The 18,321-nt window shown below is 47.9% G+C and overlaps 1 protein-coding gene across 1 annotated transcript in view; it reads right to left on the minus strand.

The window, feature by feature from the left end:
• The window catches only part of RNF111 (ring finger protein 111), a 414,145-nt gene that overhangs the window by 215,483 nt on the left and 180,341 nt on the right, over positions 1 to 18,321 (minus strand). Inside the window, 1 exon segment of the mRNA XM_029575848.1 lies at positions 8,648 to 8,774. Within this exon segment, the coding sequence (XP_029431708.1) occupies positions 8,648 to 8,774 (127 nt within the window).

Consider the following 18,321-nt stretch of genomic DNA (forward strand, 5'->3'; position numbering starts at 1 on the left):
TCCTAATTAACAAATCTTCCACTGCAACAACATATAATGCAATTTTCCTTTCTGAATTGCCAAATTTAAAACCATGGATATTTCTAGATTCTCTGTTCTTCTGTGCCACTGGTTCTAGGGCTAAATTAAAAAGTAAAGACAAAACAAGACATCCTTGTCTATGGATCCTGAATCCTCTCAAGTTGTCACCCTTGAATAAATGATCATGACTTTCTCTTCTCTACCAAGGGACTGTGACCACTGCCTACCTGATCACTGCCTACCTGTGACCACTACCTACCTGACCTGGGAAGATAATGACCTCACTTTAGGATAGAACTAGAGACCTTCCCACGATGCAGTGCACAGTGCAGCCAATCAGCTGACATTCCTATTTGTATTCTATTTATATGATTGGCCCAGTGGCACAGTAGCAATGCTATGCAGCAGACTTGGGTTTGATTCCAGGTCTGGTGTTCCATTCCCTGGGTGGACCAGAGATGCCACAGAGGCAACATTCACAGCCCCTGGTAGGGGGCAGGAGTCTCAGTCACTGCTCAACAGCAACAAGTAGACATCAGATTCTCCTAGTAGCTAGTTCATCCATCTCAACAATTGTTGGTCAGGGGCACAGACCACTGCTCTTTCCAGAAACTGGTATGCATGTACTACAATTCTAGACTGTAAGCATCTTCACTGCATAATTTCTAGAACTTCTTTTTTCCAGGAGCTGCAAAACACACATCTCCAGATGGCTCAAGGAATAGAAGCTAAGCTGAGTAACAACCCACATTTCCCATATAGCATAGCATTGACACCGAGTACTTGGTCTGGTCCAGTTTTTCCAGAACTACTGCGCAAAATATCCTTACAAGAACCATGCAGTCTGTTAACATTTCATTATTGGGACTTGAGAGAGTACGGACTCCCTACTCTTCACATCACAACATACATAGGGAACCCTATGAATTCTTTTTTTATATAGCATTAACACTCACAATTTACTGTAATCTTATAACAAGTATGTTATCAATATTACTAATTAATAACAGCTATTAACAGTACATACAAATCATTTATTTTATTAATTACATCCATTAATGTTTATAATAGACATACAGTAATATAAAGACATGTGCAACCTGATGTACATAAATATCCAAACTTATTTATCAGCAGTATATTCACATCTAAAACCATATATCCCACTACATTCACTCATCCACATACACTCCCCACCCATTAAAACCCATCTATTTCATTTTATTAGTTCACCATACGTTAACATAAAGTGCTCAACATAAATTGTTATTGAACCCTAAAGGAACTCTTTCCACAGGAGCAGTTCACAACGTCCCAACAGGGATCCCTGTTTCGCCGCAGCTTCCTCAGGGGACAAATCACTCCCACTTCATCCGGAGACGACGAGGCCCTCCGGCCCTTCCACCCTCCAGAATATTGCACCTTCACACAAATTAATAACAGATGTACCTTTCATACAATACAATCCCATATACCACCCCCCTTCTCAACCCCTACCGCTACTATATTTCACCTAAAACGCACTTCCTCCACAAGTTCAATCACCGGCACCGTTGCACACCCTTTCGGCAAAATCACCACCTATAATATAAGAAAAACAGCATAAAACCAACCCTTAACTCAAATATCCGCTCACACGTTACTAAAGAATTTTTTACACCCACCTCAAATATGTCTTCAGCGTTTACTAGCTTATTCTGGTTACTCCACTTATCAAACAATCCGCTTTATGTGTGCCTATAACAAAGCACACAGTAAGACTAATCTTTTCAAAATAACGCTCAAGCTGACCAATCTACTTCCCTCCATCCTTATCTCACATTCAATTTAGCAGGCACCGAGAGAATTTCTCAATAATGAACGCACAGCAGACCCTTAACGCCATCACCCGCCTTAACAACCAACAGCTCTTTCTCAAAGTGCAGTGAACCGCATGGGCTGAAAAGCCATCTATAAACCCCTCTCACTCAACCACAGTGGAGTGGTTAAGTGATAAGTGGAGTAACCAGAATAAGGCTATAAACGCTGAAGACGTATTTGAGGTGGGTGTAAAAAATTCTTTAGTAACGTGTGAGCGGATATTTGAGTTAAGGGTTGGTTTTATGCTGTTTTTTCTTATATTATAGGTGGTGATTTTGCCGAAAGGGTGTGCAACGGTCCCGGTGATTGAACTTGTGGAGGAAGAGCGTTTTAGGTGAAATATAGTAGCGGTAGGGGTTGAGAAGGGGGGTGGTATATGGGATTGTATTGTTATGAAAGGTAATGGAGAAATTACTTACCTGATAATTTCATTTTCCTTAGTGTAGACAGATGGACTCAGGACCAATGGGTATAGTGTACTCGTGCTAGCAGTTGGAGATGGATCAGATTTCAATCTGACGTCAGCATCTAGTACATATACCCCTGCAGGAAGTGCAGATTCTCAGTATTCTGCCTTGCAAAGCATTATGGATATATGTGTGACTGACTGATTGATTAACTTAATGTGTTTATTCTGATTGGATTGAATTGGTTGATCGACTATAGCTGGAGACCTCCAGTGTCCTCAACCGGAAAGCGTCGAAACCCAGCAGGGTGGATGCCATATGATGAGTAAAAGCATGGCTTACCTTGATATGATGAACAACCATGTGTAATGGCAGCCGAGGGTGGACTGCTGAGTCCATCTGTCTACACTAAGGAAAACGAAATTATCAGGTAAGTAATTTCTCCATTTCCTAGCGTGTAGCAGATGGACTCAGGACCAATGGGATGTATAAAAGCTACTCCCGAACTGGGTGGGAGGCTGCCCATGGTCCAATAAGGATTGCCCTTGCAAATACTGTGTCCTCCAGAGCCTGAACATCCAGACGGTAGAATCTGGAGAAGGTATGGATGGAGGACCACGTTGCCGCCCTGCAGATCTCGGCAGGTGACAGCATTCTGGTTTCTGCCCAGGAAACCGCCTGGGCTCTGGTGGAATGAGCCTTGACCTGTAGAGGTGGTGGTTTTCCCGCTTCTACGTAGGCCGCCTTGATGACTTCTTTGATCCAGCGGGCAATGGTTGCCCGTGAGGTCACTTCCCCTTGCTTCTTCCCACTGTGCAGGAAGAACAGATGATCCGTCTTTCGTACCGTTTCTGACATTTCCAGGTATCTGAATAGTAGTCTGCCGATGTCGAGATGGCGTAGAGACTGGCCTTCTTCCGACTTCTTCACACCTTCCGTGGTTGGTAATGAAATGGTTTGGTTGAGGTGGAAGTGTGAGACCACTTTGGGTAGGAAGGATGGGACCGTGCGTAGATGGATGGTCCCCGGGGTGATTCTGAGGAATGGATCACGGCAGGACAGTGCTTGTAGCTCTGAAATGCGGCGGGCCTAGCATATTGCCAGCAAGAACACCATTTTAGGGTTAGTAGACGGAGAGACAGGCCTCGGAGGGGTCTGAAGGCGGGTCCCGCTAGGAATTCCAGAACGAGGTTGAGGTTCTACAGGGGCACTGGCCACTTTAGTGGTGGGCGAATGTGTTTGACCCCTTTCAGAAATTTTGATATGTCTGGGTGCACGGCTATGCTGTCGCCCTTGTTCCTGGGGCCGTAGCATGACAGTGCTGCCACCTGTACCTTGATTGAGTTGAGGGACAGGCCCTTCTGGAGTCCATTCTGTAGGAATTCTAAGATTATTGGGACTTTAGAGGAGTGTGGTTCGATGTTGTGATCTTCGCACCAGGCCTCAAAAACTCTCCAGATCCTTATATATGTTAGCGATATGGAGAACTTGTGTGCTCGGAGGAGGGTATCTATTACTGCCCCCAAGTATCCCCTCTTCCTCAGTCGGGCCCTCTCAATGGCCAGGCCGTAAGAGAGAATTGAGCTGGATCCTCGTGAAAGATGGGACCTTGTTGTAGTAGGTCCCTGTGTGGGGGCAGGGGCAGAGGGTCCCCTGCCAGTAGTCTTCTCGGCCAGTCTGGGGCCACCAGAAGAACTAGACCTCTGTGTCGCTGCGCCTTGTGTATGATTGCGACCAGCAGGGGCCATGGGGGAAAGGCGTATAGGAGGGTCCCCGGTGGCCAGGTCTGCACCAGTGCGTCGATCCCTTGTGACTGCGGATCTCACCTGCAACTGAAGTATCTGGGTACTTGGGCGTTGGATCTGTTTGCCAGGAGATCCATGTCTGGGGTCCCCCACCGATCCACTATCATCTTGAAGGCTGTGAATGATAGCTTCCATTCTCCCGGGTTTAGGCTTTCCCTGCTGAGGAAGTCTGCCGTGGTGTTGTCCTTCCTGGCTATGTGGACGGCGGAGATGTCCTGGAGGTTTGCTTCTGCCCAGGTCATCAGGGGGGCTCTCTCTATGTCTGACCCCTACCGCCCCAACCGCCCTGCCTGTTGATGTAGGCCACCGTGGTTGCGTTGTCCGACATCACTCTGACCGCTTTGTTTCGAAGTCTGTGAGCAAACCGCAGGCAGGCTAGCTGGACTGCCCGTGCCTCTAAACGGTTGATGTTCCATCCTGACTAGACTTCGTTCCACCGCCCTTGGGCGGTTTAGCTCTTCGCAGTGAGCTCCCCATCCGTGTAGGCTGGCATCTGTGGTGAGCAGGGTCCAGGTCGGGGAGGATATTCTTGATCTCCGGCTCATGTGGTTGGGCAGCAGCCACCACCTTAGCTGGGTCCGAACTCTGGTCGGTAGAGGTAGATGCACGGTGTAGTTCTGGGATCGTGGACTCCACCGTGATAGGAGTGAGCGCTGCAAAGGTCTCATGTGGGCTCGTGCCCATGGTACCACTTCCAGTGTGGATGCCCTTAGACCGAGGAATTGAAGGTAATCCCATGCTGTGGGCCGGGTGGCATTCAGCAGGGTCTGTAGTCTGTGCCGCAGCTTTGATCTCCTTGTGGGGGTCAGGCTGACCTTGTCCTCCTTGGTGTCGAATCAGACTCCTAGGTATTCCAGCGACTGCGATGGCTGTAGGGAGCTGTTGATTGTATTGACTACCCAACCTAGGCTTTCCAGTAGAGTTATGACTCTGTTGGTTGCTCGGTGGCTCTCCTCCGGTGATTTTGCTCTGATCAACCAGTCATCCAGGTAAGGGTGGACAAGGATTCCCTCCTTCCTGAGTGTCGCCGCTACCACTACTATTACCTTGGTGAAGGTCCACGGTGCAGTGGCTAACCCGAAGGGTAGTGCCCGGAATTGATAGTGGTGATACAGGATCTTGAAGCGTAGGTAGCACTGGTGTTCCTGATGGATTGGGATGTGCAAGTAGGCTTCCAACAGATCCAGGGATGTGAGGTATTCTCCTGGCTGTATTGCCCGTAAGACTGACTGCAGGGTTTCCATTCGAAATCTTGGGACCCTTAGGTGTCGGTTGACCGACTTGAGGTCCAGGATGGGTCTGAACGTACCCTCTTTCTTGGGCACAATGAAGTAAATGGAGTAATGCCCGGAATTTAATTCCCGTGCTGGAACCGGGGTTATGGCCTCTAGGGTCAGGAGGGGTCGTGGCAGGGAGATTCCATGAACTTGTCCAGAGGGGTTCGGAGGAAATCCAGGTAGTATCCTTCTCTGATGATGGTTAGGACCCACTTGTCCGAAGTTATCTCGACCCATCTGCGGTAGAATAGGGATAGTCTGCCCCCTATGGCTTCTTCCCTTGGATGGGTCGGCTGCATTTCATTGTGGGGTGCGGCTGGGGCCTGGACCCGAGCTGGTTCCCCTCTTGCTGTGTTTGTTCCGAAAGGACTGGTTCCTGCCCGTAGGGCGGGGCGCTTGGAAGTTGTTCCTGTAAGGGTTGAAGCGCTGAGAGCTTCTGCCTCTGGAAGGCCTGGGAAGGAACGCTGGTTTCTCTTCATCTTGTCTTCTGGTAGGCGAGGAACTGGAGAGTCGCCCCATTTGTTAGCCAGCTTCTCTAGTTTGCTGCCGAACAGGAGGGATCCCCTGAAGGGCAGTCTTGTGAGGCCAGAGTTGTCTCCTGGCTGCCACTGTGGATGACACTCCTCTGGCTGCCGTGCGTACTAGGTCGGAGGCAGCGTCAGTGAGGAACAAAAGTGCCGGTTCCATGTCTTCCCCCGGGGTGTTGCTCCTGGCTTGGGATAAACAGGAGCGTGTCACCACGGTACAGCAGGACGCAATTTGTAGGGACATGGCTGCTACCTCAAAGGCCTGTTTCAGTATGGCTTCCAGGCGGTCGTGTGAATCCTTGAGGGCTGATCCTCCTTCCACTGGTATGGTGGTGCGCTTAGTGACCGAGCAAACCATGGCGTCCACCTTGAGGCACGCCAGAAGCTCCTTGGTTGCTGGGTCCAGGGGGTACATGGCCGATAAGGCTCGACCCCCTTTGAATGAGGATTCCAGCGTATTCCACTCCAGGTCAATTAGCTGTTGTGCCGCCTGTAAGAGGGGAAAATGGTGGGACGTCTGTTGAAGGAACTCCAGCAAGGGGTTCATTCTAGGTTCCCCCGGGGTGCTTTGGCCTGGGATAGCGAGCTCCGACAAGCATTGATATACCAGGTCCAGAAGCTCATCCTTTGAGAAGAAGCGTCTCATGGTTCAATGCGGCTCCGTCCCCGAGGGGAGTTCTCCCTCCTCGAGGGGCTCAACTTCTTCCTTGGAGAAATCAGTGTCCCCGTAGGTGGGGCTTCTGGGTGGTGGGAGCCTGTGCCTAGGCCTCGAGGGTCCTGGGGCATGAGGGTCTTCCGGAGCATATGGATAGCCGGCCTGGGGTTCAGTCTGCATCTTGACAAAGGCGTGAATCCCTTTAAATAACTCCACCCAGGAGATCGATGCCGGGTCCAAGTTGAGGGGCGCCGGTTCCCTGGGGTTCCCCGTCTGAGGGATGGAATCACTAGGGCCAGCTAGATCCGGGGTGCCTCCCGAGGAGCTAGCACTGGGACCCGGGTTGGGCTGGCCCTGGCCTGGGTCTCCCAGGGCCTCCTCACAGTGTGCGCATAGAGCGTCCACTTCCTTGCTCTGTGCAGCTCTGATGTGGTATGCAGGGCAGAGGCCTTGGGCTTTTATGCCTATTATTGGAGGTGCCGCTTCTGTGGACGCGTAAGCTCTTATGCGATCCATTGCGTCTGGGATATGCTCGCCGGTTTTGCTCTGAGCCGTAGGTATGCGCCTTGCACTGTGCGCGGAGGATTTAAGGTGCGCCTAAGAAGGTGCGCCCAAAATTTGTGCGCGCCTAAAATGCGCATCCAACTATCGGCGCCTATTCAAAAATCGGCGCCTATAATATGCGCCCAAAATTCGGCGCCTATAATAGAAGCCCAAAAATCGGCGCCTATCTTAAAATATGCACTTAGCTTAATTTGTGCGCTCGATCGGGCGGCGAAGAAAGCCAAGATGGCGACGGCAAGCGTGTGGGCAATATGGCGACCTCCTTAGAGGGTCTCCACGTGGGCAGACCCTGCTCCTCCTCGATCTTCGGAGACAGTTTAAAGGAAGATGTACGCCTTACCTTGTCTTCGGCGATTCCCGGTTTCGACCCGGGCGGTCTCCGGCTGCGGGGGGAGAGGGTAAATACCTTCACCGCCTCGCTCGAGGGGATGCACCCACTGCCTCTCAGCTGTGCCCGAACTCCTCTCGCTCGGGGGCTAAGTCCTCGCCGCGATTCGCTCCGGACTGAGGCTGCCTCTGAGCCGCGCCCCGAACCCTTCTCGCTCGGGGGCTAGGTCCCTGCCGCGATTCGGCCACCGGACCGAGGCTCTCACCTCCGAGGGACCACGGAAATCACCTCGGGAAACTCAACTGGGGGAGGGACCCGAGGGTATCACCGCAGGAGTGCGGGGCTCGTCTTCAGGATGTTTTTGTTCTTTAAATTTTGTTGTAACGCTCGGTGAGCATGAAGATAGCTCCTAACTGCTTTGGAGACGGAAAAATACTGAGAATCTGCACTTCCTGCAAGGGTATATGTACTAGGTGCTGATGTCAGATTGAAATCTGATCCGTCTCCAACTGCTAGCACGAGTACACTATACCCATTGGTCCTGAGTCCATCTGCTACACGCTAGGAAACATCTGTTATTAATTTGTGTGAAGGTGCAATATTCTGGAGGGTGGAAGGCCGGAGGGCCTCGTCATCTCCGGATGAAGTGGGAGTGATTTGTCCCCTGAGGAAGCTGCGGCGAAACGGGGATCCCTGTTGGGACGTTGTGAACTGCTCCTGTGGAAAAAGTTCCTTTAGGGTTCAATAACAATTTATGTTAAGCACTTTATGTTAATAACGTATGGTGAACTAATAAAATGAAATAGATGGGTTTTAATGGGTGGGGAGTGTATGTGGATGAGTGAATGTAGTGGGATATATGGTTTTAGATGTGAATATACTGCTGCTAAATAAGTTTGGATATTTATGTACATCAGGTTGCACATGTCTTTGTATTACTGTATGGCTATTATAAACATTAATGGATGTAATTAATAAAATGATAAAAAATGATTTGTATGTACTGTGTTAATAGCTGTTATTAGTAATATTGATAACATAATTGTTATAAGATTACAGTAAATTGTGAGTGTTAATGCTATATAAAAAAAGAATTCATAGGGTTCACCTCTATCCTCAAACAGGACTCATGATTAATCAGAAAACCCAATGAAGTAAAGTAGAATACACATACATTATTAAACAAATCTGTGCAAAGCTCACCTGTAGGTTTCTCCAACTGTGACAATTTCCACTTCACTATCTGTCGAGGTAACATTGATTTCTTCATTAACAGTGATTTGGGGAGTGGAGGAAGCCTCGATCACCACAACATCCTCATCAATGCTTCCTAAAAACAAAGAAAAAAAATTAGACTGAATACAGTACAACTGAGTCATGTTGGGAAAAATATGGATAATTTCAGATACACTTCAACTTGGCTTTAGCATTATCTGTAAATTATTTTGCACCACCGAACTTAAAAAAAAAAAAAAGCACCCCCAAAAAAACTATACAATGTTACACATTTCTTGATGCCAAGTTTCCATCTTTGATACAGAAATTTGCATATAGTTATGGCTACTATTCAAGGACAGGAAGGTTTTTAAAATGCTTGATGACACTGCAATGTGCTCTGTTCCCTCAGATTTGATATGATCTGTCCTGTTTCCCTATAAAAAATTAAAAGAATCAGAAATTCTGAACACTGGAGCCATTGAGAGCACATGAAAGTTTGAGCTAGTGGATGAATGGCTCAAAAGTTATTACTGGGGGACAGACAGACACTGCCTAGAAAAGACCACCCCCTTAGAACTCAGCATCAGAGCAAGAAGACAACTTGTGAGAGAATCACTTTGAAGGAGCTATAGAGTTCAGTGGCTGAGATTGGAGGGGAGGTGCACCAGTCAACCATATCAAGAGCTCTGCATATAACAGGCCTGCATGGGAGGGTGGCTAGAAAGAAGTCATTACCGAAGAAAAATCATATCAAAGTATGTCTGGAGTTTGCCAGAAAGCATCAGTGTTGACCCAGCTAAAGTTTGGGATATGGTTTTGTGGTCAGATGAGAAAAATTGAGTTTTTTTGGGTCAAATTCAAAACATCAGGCCGATGCAAAACAGACGCATTAAAAACGATGAGTCCAAATACCTCTCCCTAGGCACTTGATGCAATAAGCAAATGAGCCCCCGCGCTACAAAGGACGCAGAAGGGATAAATTAAGCATCCCTAGCACGTCCATGGCACTGGGCTCAATTTTACAAGAGTCTGTTTTCCTAACCTGTGAACAGCCACGATTTAGGAAAATGGATGCTTATAAATTGAGCGTCCATTTTCCTAACCTGACTGCTAGCAAGACTTTTTTTTTTTCCACGTTAATGCTTTTTGTGGTTCTCAGACTTAATATCACCCACAGTATTTTCTGCTTTTCTGTAAACTTTTGGGGCTCCTCAAGACTTAATGCCAGCTCCGGGGCTGGCGTTAATTTTTGAGGGTAAAAATGTACGCCATGTGATGGGCACTATTAGCTACGCACTGATTTGGATGTGCGATTTGGACGCACTAATCCCCTTATTGCATAAGGCGTATGGACGCACGTCCAACCGCAGGTTAACCTGTGCGCTAGCAGGAGCGCACAGTATTGCTTTGGTCTGCAAATGTGGCACAAACCTAACATTGCCCATTCCTCATCAAAATACTATCCCAACAATAAAGTATGGGAGTGGCAGCATCATGTTGTGGGGATGCTTTTCCCTCAGCAGGGACTGGGCATCTTGTTAAAACGGAAGGACTGTTGGATGGTCAACATAATGGGAGATATTGCATGACAACATGCTTCAGTCTGCTAAAAAAAAAAAAAGCTTAGGACAAAGTTCACCATTCAGCAGGACAATGATCCCAAGCACAAGGCCAAAGCAACACAGGAGTAGTTGAACAACAAAAAGGTAAATGTTTAACAATGGCAAACATCCAGATCAAAATCCAGATCAAAATCCAATCTCCAATCTGTGGCACTATTTGAAAATTGTAGTCCATAAGCATCATCTAACCAACCTGTAGCAAATCTGCCCAGAAGAATGAGCAAAAATCACTCCCAAACTGTGTAATGCTGGTAGAAAACTTATCCCAACAGACTTAAAGCTGTTATTACAGCAAAAGGTGGTTCTACCAAGTATTAGTCTGAAGGGGTTGAATACTTATTCAAGCAGCATATTTCAGTATTAATTTTAATTTTCAAAAATGAAAATAATAACTTGTGACTTTCAAAATTTACTTTAAGAGAATACTTGTTTGCAATAAACATACTGTCTAAAACCTGTGTAAGTGTCATTTGTAATCCACACCAATCTGCTGACTTTTTAGAGGGTCAAATACTTTTGCTAGCCACTGAATATAAAGGCTTGTGTTTGTTGGTCAGTTAATCATGTCATTCACACTGTTGTGTATCTGTGGCCACAAAGTGGTGCCTAGAACAGTGAAAAGTGCAATGAACAAAGACAATATGCTCTGCAGGAAAAAAAAAAAAAAAGGCAATTATTTCTACTACATTCCACATAACTAATCTTAAGCAATTCATCTTTGAATTTTTGTTGTTCTGTCAGACTTTCAACCTGCTCAGCGAATTTTGTCTATTCTGCTTTTTATCACCACTAAAACAAATAGCTTTATAAACATGGTGATCTGACAGTTTCAAAGAGCAAAGCTTTAATATAAGTTAATTCTTCATAGTTGTTTCTTAGTTTGTTCTTGTGATGCTTCATAATCAGTAAAGGCATAATTGCTTTTTCTTCTTCAAAATAATGTCTCAGACATTCAAGTTTCTTAAAGTCTTATTTATTTTTTTATTTTTTATATACCGACATTCGATCAGGGATATCACATCAGTTACATTCAGGTACTGTAGGAATTTCTCTATCCTCAGAGGGCTTACAATCTAAGTTTTGTACCTGAGGCAATGGAGAGTAAAGCAAATGTTGCTTACCTGATGTAAAGGGTGTTCTCACAGGACAGCAGGATGTTAGTCCTCACAAATGGGTGACATCGAGGATGGAGCCCACCACGGAAAACTTCTGTCAAAGTTTAAACAGAACTTTGACTGGCCCCTACTGGGCATGCCCAGCAAGGCACTGACCCTGCAGCCAGCAGGGGTCTCCCTTCAGTCTGATGTTCAAAGCTACAGGCAGTGCCTAGAAAGTAAAAACAAAACAAACCCAACACCGCGGGGTGGCGGGCGGGTTTCGTGAGGACTAACATCCTGCTGTCCTGTGAGAACACCTGTTACATCAGGTAAGCAACATTTGCTTTCTCACAGGACAAGCAGGATGGTTGTCCTCACAAATGGGTGAGTACCGAGCTGAGGATGTCCTGACTTGCACCAAATGCACCCAACGACGTGCAACAGGCACTACAACTGGGGTGGAATTTGGTAAAGGGCATCCGCACCCTACTGGGAAGGTGGAAGGGTGTTGGTACATCACGTTGGAAAAAGGTTACGCAAGACAGATTGGCCGAAGATGGAGTCCTGTCTTCCAGCTTTGTCCAAACAATAGTGGGCTGCAAAGGTATGGAGAGAACTCCAGGTTGCAGCCCTGCAGATGTCAGGAAGCGGCACCGATCGAAGGTGTGCCACTGACGTCGCCATGGCCCTCACAGAGTGTGCTTTCACACGGTCTTGAAAGGGAATGCCAGCTTGCTGATAGCAAAAAGAAATGCAGTCCGCCAACCAGGAGGAAAGAGCCTGCTTACCCACAGGTTGTCCTAACTTGTTAGGATGGAAAGAGACGAATAATTGAGTGCTCTTCCTGTGAGAAACTGTACGGTCTAGGTAAAAGGCTAGAGCCCGTTTACAGTCTAGGGTATGCAGGGTCTGTTCTCCAGAGTTGGAGTGGGGCCTGGGAAAAAAGATAGGTAGTATGATGGATTGATTAATATGAAACTCAGAAACTACCTTAGGTAAAAATTTAGGGTGAGTGCGGAGTACCGCCCGGTCCTGCAGGAGCTTAGTGTAAGGCGGATAGGTAACTAGGGCCTGTAATTCACTAACCCTGCGAGCTGAAGTGATAGCCAAAAGGAATAACACTTTCCATGTGAGATACTTTAACTCACAGGAGTGCAGAGGTTCGAAAGGAGGTTTCATTAGACGACCAAGAACCAGATTAAGGTCCCAGGATGGGGCCGGAGGCCGTAAGAGTGGCTTCAGATGGAGCAAGCCTTTAAGAAAACGTGTTACTAGGGGTTGTACTGAAATAGGGACACCCTGTACACCTTTATGGAAGGCGGCTACCGCACTGACATGCATCCTAATGGAAGAGGTTTTAAGACCTGATTCAGAGAGATGCCATAAATAGTCCAAGAATTTGGAGATTGGACAGGAAAGGGGATCAAGGGACTGAGAAGTGCACCATGATGTGTACCTTTTCCATTTGTATGAGTAAGACTTTCTTGTGGAAGGCTTTTGTGAAGCTATCAGGACTCGAGAAACGGAATCTGAAAGGTTGAAAGGCTGAAGGACTAACCTTTCAACATCCATGCCGTCAGGGACAAGGCTTGGAGGTTGGGATGGAGGAGGCATCCGTCGTTTTGAGTGAGCAGATGCGGGTCCTTTCCCAGAGGAATGTGCCTGCGGATGGAGAGATCCTGGAGTATTGGAAACCATACTTGGCGTGGCCAGTAAGGTGCTATCAGGATCATGGTTCCTCCGTCCTGGCGTAGCTTCACGAGAGTCTTTGACACAAGAGGAAGTGGAGGGAATGCGTAGAGCAGACCGGTTGTCCACTTGAGGGAGAATGCATCCCTCGGCCGAGAGTGCTGGCTCCGAATGAGAGAGCAGTAATCGTCCACTTTGTGGTTCTGAGGGGACGCAAAGAGGTCTATGCGGGGAGAACCCCACTTGTGAAACAGAGAGGTCGCTATCAGAGGATCGAGTGACCACTCGTGCGGTCGGAAGACACGGCTCAGCCGGTCTGCCAATACATTGTCTACTCCCGGCAGATAAGTGGCCCTGAGGTACATGGAGTGGGAGAGGGCTTCCGCCCAGATCTGCGCAGCTTCCTGACACAGAAGGAAGGAGCCTGTGCCTCCCTGCTTGTTTATGTACCACATGGCCACTTGGTTGTCCGTCTGGATTAAGATTATCTGATGAAAGAGATGATCTTTGAAAGTGCGGAGCGCATAGCGGATTGCACGAAGTTCCAGAAAATTTATCTGGTGTTCGGCTTCCTCTTTGGACCATAACCCTTGGGTTTGTAATTCGTCCACATGGGGCTCCCCAACCGATGTGAGAAGCGTCGGTGGTTAGGATTACTTGCGGATCCGGTGGAAGAAAGGGGAAGCCCTGAAGGAGGTTGACCTGAGTCGTCCACCAGGTTAAGGATAGGCGCAGCGCTTGTGTGACTGTGACTATGGAGGACAGAGGCTGAAAAGCTTGAATCCATTGGTGTCGTAGAGTCCATTGTGTTACTCTCATGGCTAGTCGGGTCATGGGAGTGACTTGAACCGAGGATGCCATGTGCCCTAGGAGAATGAGGAACAGGCGAGCCGTGGCAGTGTTCTGAGACTGGAGCTGGCGAGCCAGGGACATTAGGGTGTGGACCCTCTGAAGAGGAAGGTAAGCCTTTGCCTGTAAGGTGTCCAAGTCTGCCCCAATGAAGGATAAGGTTTGAGACGGGACTAAGCAAGATTTCTCGTAATTGACGAGAAACCCTAAGGAAAGGAGTGTTTGAATTGTCAATTTTAGGGAGGATTGAGCTATCTGCTGGGTGGAGGCCCTGATTAGCCAATCGTCCAGGTATGGGTAGACGTGGACACCTTCCTTCCTTAGGAATGCTGCTACCACTACGAGACATTTGGTAAAGACTCGTGGGGCAGAAGCTAGACCGAAAGGTAGGACACGGTATTGATAATGGTCGTGGCCTACTAGAAACCGCAGATATTTGCGATGGGATTGTGTGATCGCAATGTGGGTATAAGCGTCCTTGAGGTCGAGAGAGCACAGCCAATCCCCTCTTTGTAGCAGAGGGAGCAGCGCGCCTAGGGTTACCATTTTGAACTTCTCTTTTTGAAGGTATTTGTTGAGGGCTCGAAGGTCCAAAATGGGACGTAGTCCCCCTGATTTCTTTGGTATTAGGAAGTATCTGGAATAGAATCCCGTGCCTCGTTGAGAGGGAGGAACGGGTTCTATAGCATTTGATTGCAGAAGAAGGGATACTTCCTGTTGTAATTGAGCCAAATGGGTGGATAGACTCCACGCTTGAAGAGGCGGGGAGTCTGCCGGAAGAGATATGAAGTTGAGGTGGTAACCCTGTGCGATAATTGTTAGCACCCACTGATCTGAGGTGATCTGCAACCAAGGTTGTAAAAAAATGGTACAGTCGACCTCCTACAGGGATGTCCGGAAGAGGGGTTTGGCATGTGTTCCCTACAGGGGAGTCAAAGGCCAGCCGCAGGCCCAGGAGGAGGGGCTACAGTAGGCCTTTGTTTCCTAGGCTGACGCGGCTGAGGCCTAGTAGAGGATCGAGCTGGACGAGGCCTGGCCGATGGAGGATAATAACGGCGTGGTCGAAAGAATGACTTTTTAGAGTCTTTCTTTTGCGGTTGCTTGGAGGTCAGCTCAGGTGGGACAGAGGAGAGTTGTTTCAACGTCTCATGGTGGTCTTTCAACTCCGCCACAATCTGCTGAATTTGCTCTCCAAACAAATTATCGCCTAGCAGGGTAAATCAGCAAGACGATCCTGAACCTCTGGGCGAAGGTTGGATGATTTTAACCAAGCCCAACGTCTGGCTGAGATGGCTGTGGCTGAAACTTTTGTGGAAGCATCGAATATGTCGTAGGCAGTCCTAATCTTGTGCTTCCCTGCCTCAAATCCCTTGTGAAGAAGGGCTTGAAGCTGCGGTTGGTATTGGTCTGGTAAACGTGTCAGCATAGTCTTGCATCTGCTTAAGGATGGCTCTGTTGTACTGAGTCATATAAAGTTGATATGAAGCTATGCGTGAAATCAACATAGCTCCATGATAGACTTTCCGTCCAACACTATCTAGGAACTTGTTGTCCCTGGTAGGCGGGGGTAGAAGAGTGTGGCTTAAGACGCTTGGCCTTCTTCTGCGCGGACTCAACCACAACAGAGCGATGATCCAGTTGAGGTTTTTGGAAACCTGGTGCTGACTGGACAAGGTAGGTGGAGTCAGCTTTTTTGTTAACTGGGGACACTGATGAAGGAGATTCCCAGTTTTTTCTTGAGCAGATCCAAAAACACCTGGTGTATAGGGATGGAAGCGATGATTTTTGGAGCATCCAGAAATTGAAGGAGTTCCATCATCTGGTGTCTGTCATCAGCTTCAGATTGTAGTTGAAAAGGTACAACTTCTGACATCTCTTTCACAAAATTAATGAAAGATAGATCCTCAGGAGGAGATCTTTTTCTACTCTCTGTAGGAGATGGAGGCGAAGGCAAATCCGTGTCAGAAGATGTATCATCATCATCACCCCAGGTATCGTAGGGATCAAGTGGGGTTTGTAACCCTGATGGACCTGGCTGAGGCTCTAAAGGCATCGATGGAAACCGAGGTGGAATCGGTGCCGTAGGTGGAACCAGAAATGGCATCGATGGCTTCGGTGCTGTCGATGGAATCGGTGCCTGGCGTGGAATGGATGGAACCAAAGGATATATCGGTGGAGATATACCAGAAGGCACCGATGGAACCACCCCGGAAGGAGGAATCCGGAACGGTGTTTCTCCTGCCGATGAAAATCCAGTCGGAGACGGTGGTGTTGTCGATGGCACTGGAATCACCGATGGAAGGGCCGTCATGAGCGCCTCCATGCGGCTCAGTAGCGGTGCTAGCGCTTGTATCAACGGCTCGGTGGTCGGTTCCCTCCTCGGTGGCGAAGCCGGTGCCGGTGTCGGTGCCGGGGGCGGCACTGGAACCGGTGCCGGAGACGGTGCCGATGGAGGTTGCAATTTCTTCATCGCTTTCTCGATGGCCTCCTGAACCAGCCGGTCCAGTTCTGCCCGGAGACCAGGGGTAACCATACCCGGCTCGACGGGAGAGGGAGGCTGAGGCAGGGCCGGAGGGACCACCGTAACCGGTGGGATCACGGCCCCCGCACCCCGGGAGGGTGAGGGTTTCCTCGATGCCTGCGAACGAGACGTGGAGGGTGTCCGGTCTGTTCGCGGCTTCTTTGTCGGTGGCTCGGCTTGAGCAGAGGTCGATGGCTGTGGATCCTCGACAGGCCGAGATTTGTGCCGTCGATAGCGGTGCTTTTCCTTCCGATCCCCTCGCCCATCCGGGGAAGGGACGGGAGTCGACGGCCGAGAAGCGATCGATGGCGGACGGTCACCGGAGGGTTGACGATGATGGTACAACTTCGACGGTGCCGGTTCCGATGACGTCGATGCTATCGATGGCGTTGGGGTGGGTGCATGGAAGAGGAGCCCCATCTTCTCCATCCTGGCTTTGCGACCCTTGGGTGTCATTAAGGCACATTTGGTGCAAGTCAGGACATCATGCTCACTACCCAAACACATCACACAAACCCTGTGGGGGTCTGTGATGGACATAGTCCGGTACAATCCGGACAACGCGGAACCCCGTTGCCATGGCCTGAAGCCAAAATTTAGGCTGGGGATCGGTAAGTGCCAACAGGCCTCAAGGGCCAAATTCGACGGTAGTCGATGGAAAAAGGCAAAAAACTTACCGGGTTCCGTAAGATGACTAAAAATTTGTCGAAGGGAGACCCCTGAGGGGCAAATTTTCTTAGGAAATTAATTTCCAAATTCCTGTCAGGAACGTGGTTAGAGAGCTCCTTTCACCGCGTGGCAACTGCTGCGCGGAAAAAAGAAGACTGAAGGGAGACCCCTGCTGGCTGCAGGGTCAGTGCCTTGCTGGGCATGCCCAGTAGGGGCCAGTCAAAGTTCTGTTTAAACTTTGACAGAAGTTTTCCGTGGTGGGCTCCATCCTCGATGTCACCCATTTGTGAGGACAACCATCCTGCTTGTCCTGTGAGAAAGTGACTTGCCCAAGGTCACAAGGAGCGACAGCAGGACTCGAACCCTGGTCTCCTGGTTCATAGCCCACTGCTCTAACCACTGGTAAATATTATCTCAAGTTTAACGGGTGTCTTTTTTTTTTTTTTTTTTAAGAGGGAATGTACAAAGAAAAAAATATCTTAGGAGTATTTTTTTCACTAAGATTTAACATGGTTATTATACCCCTTTACTCAGTTTTAAAATAATCTAATAAATGATGACATTTGTTTAAAAGACAAGTATTATTTAGGTTTTGCTTGCTTTAAAAATCAAGGGATGTTTAAAAATGTATCTATACTAAAGTCAAGAATAAAAGTTCAGTTTTGTTGCAAGGTCCTAACACACTAGTGGGCCATTATTCCATCCTTTCAATTTTTGAGGTAATGAAAAAAAAAAGATGAAATTTTATCTCTTTAATTTACACATTTCTCCCACATAGCAGGTGCATATTTGAAATTAAGAAGAGCTAGGAGGCAAGCACATTCCCAGAGGATCTGCTGCTGCTATGGTTCTTGAGATTAGCCACCACCTTGCATATTTTAACTTGTAAAAAAGGGCCCCCTTCCTGTGTGAAAGATGCCTTCAGCAGGAAAAAAAAATAGAAAAGAGATTAATCAACAAACATTGTGTGCATGGATGATCGTTCCTTGCACAAAATGTTTCCCATGTGACATATGTTGCTTGAAAGAATCTCAAGATTCCTGCTTTCATTATGCATTCTGCTTTCATTTTTCAAAGAGAATGGATGCTGGTCAACCCTAACAATGGAGGACATTCTCTGCACTACACAAAGTTTATTCAAAAGGCTTGCCTGTATTGCCATACTATCATTTTTCATTTTTTGAACCACAAATACCATGTATTACAGATCTT

Source organism: Rhinatrema bivittatum, chromosome 13 (genome assembly GCF_901001135.1).
Source record: "Rhinatrema bivittatum chromosome 13, aRhiBiv1.1, whole genome shotgun sequence".
In the NCBI taxonomy this organism is placed as follows: domain Eukaryota; kingdom Metazoa; phylum Chordata; class Amphibia; order Gymnophiona; family Rhinatrematidae; genus Rhinatrema; species Rhinatrema bivittatum.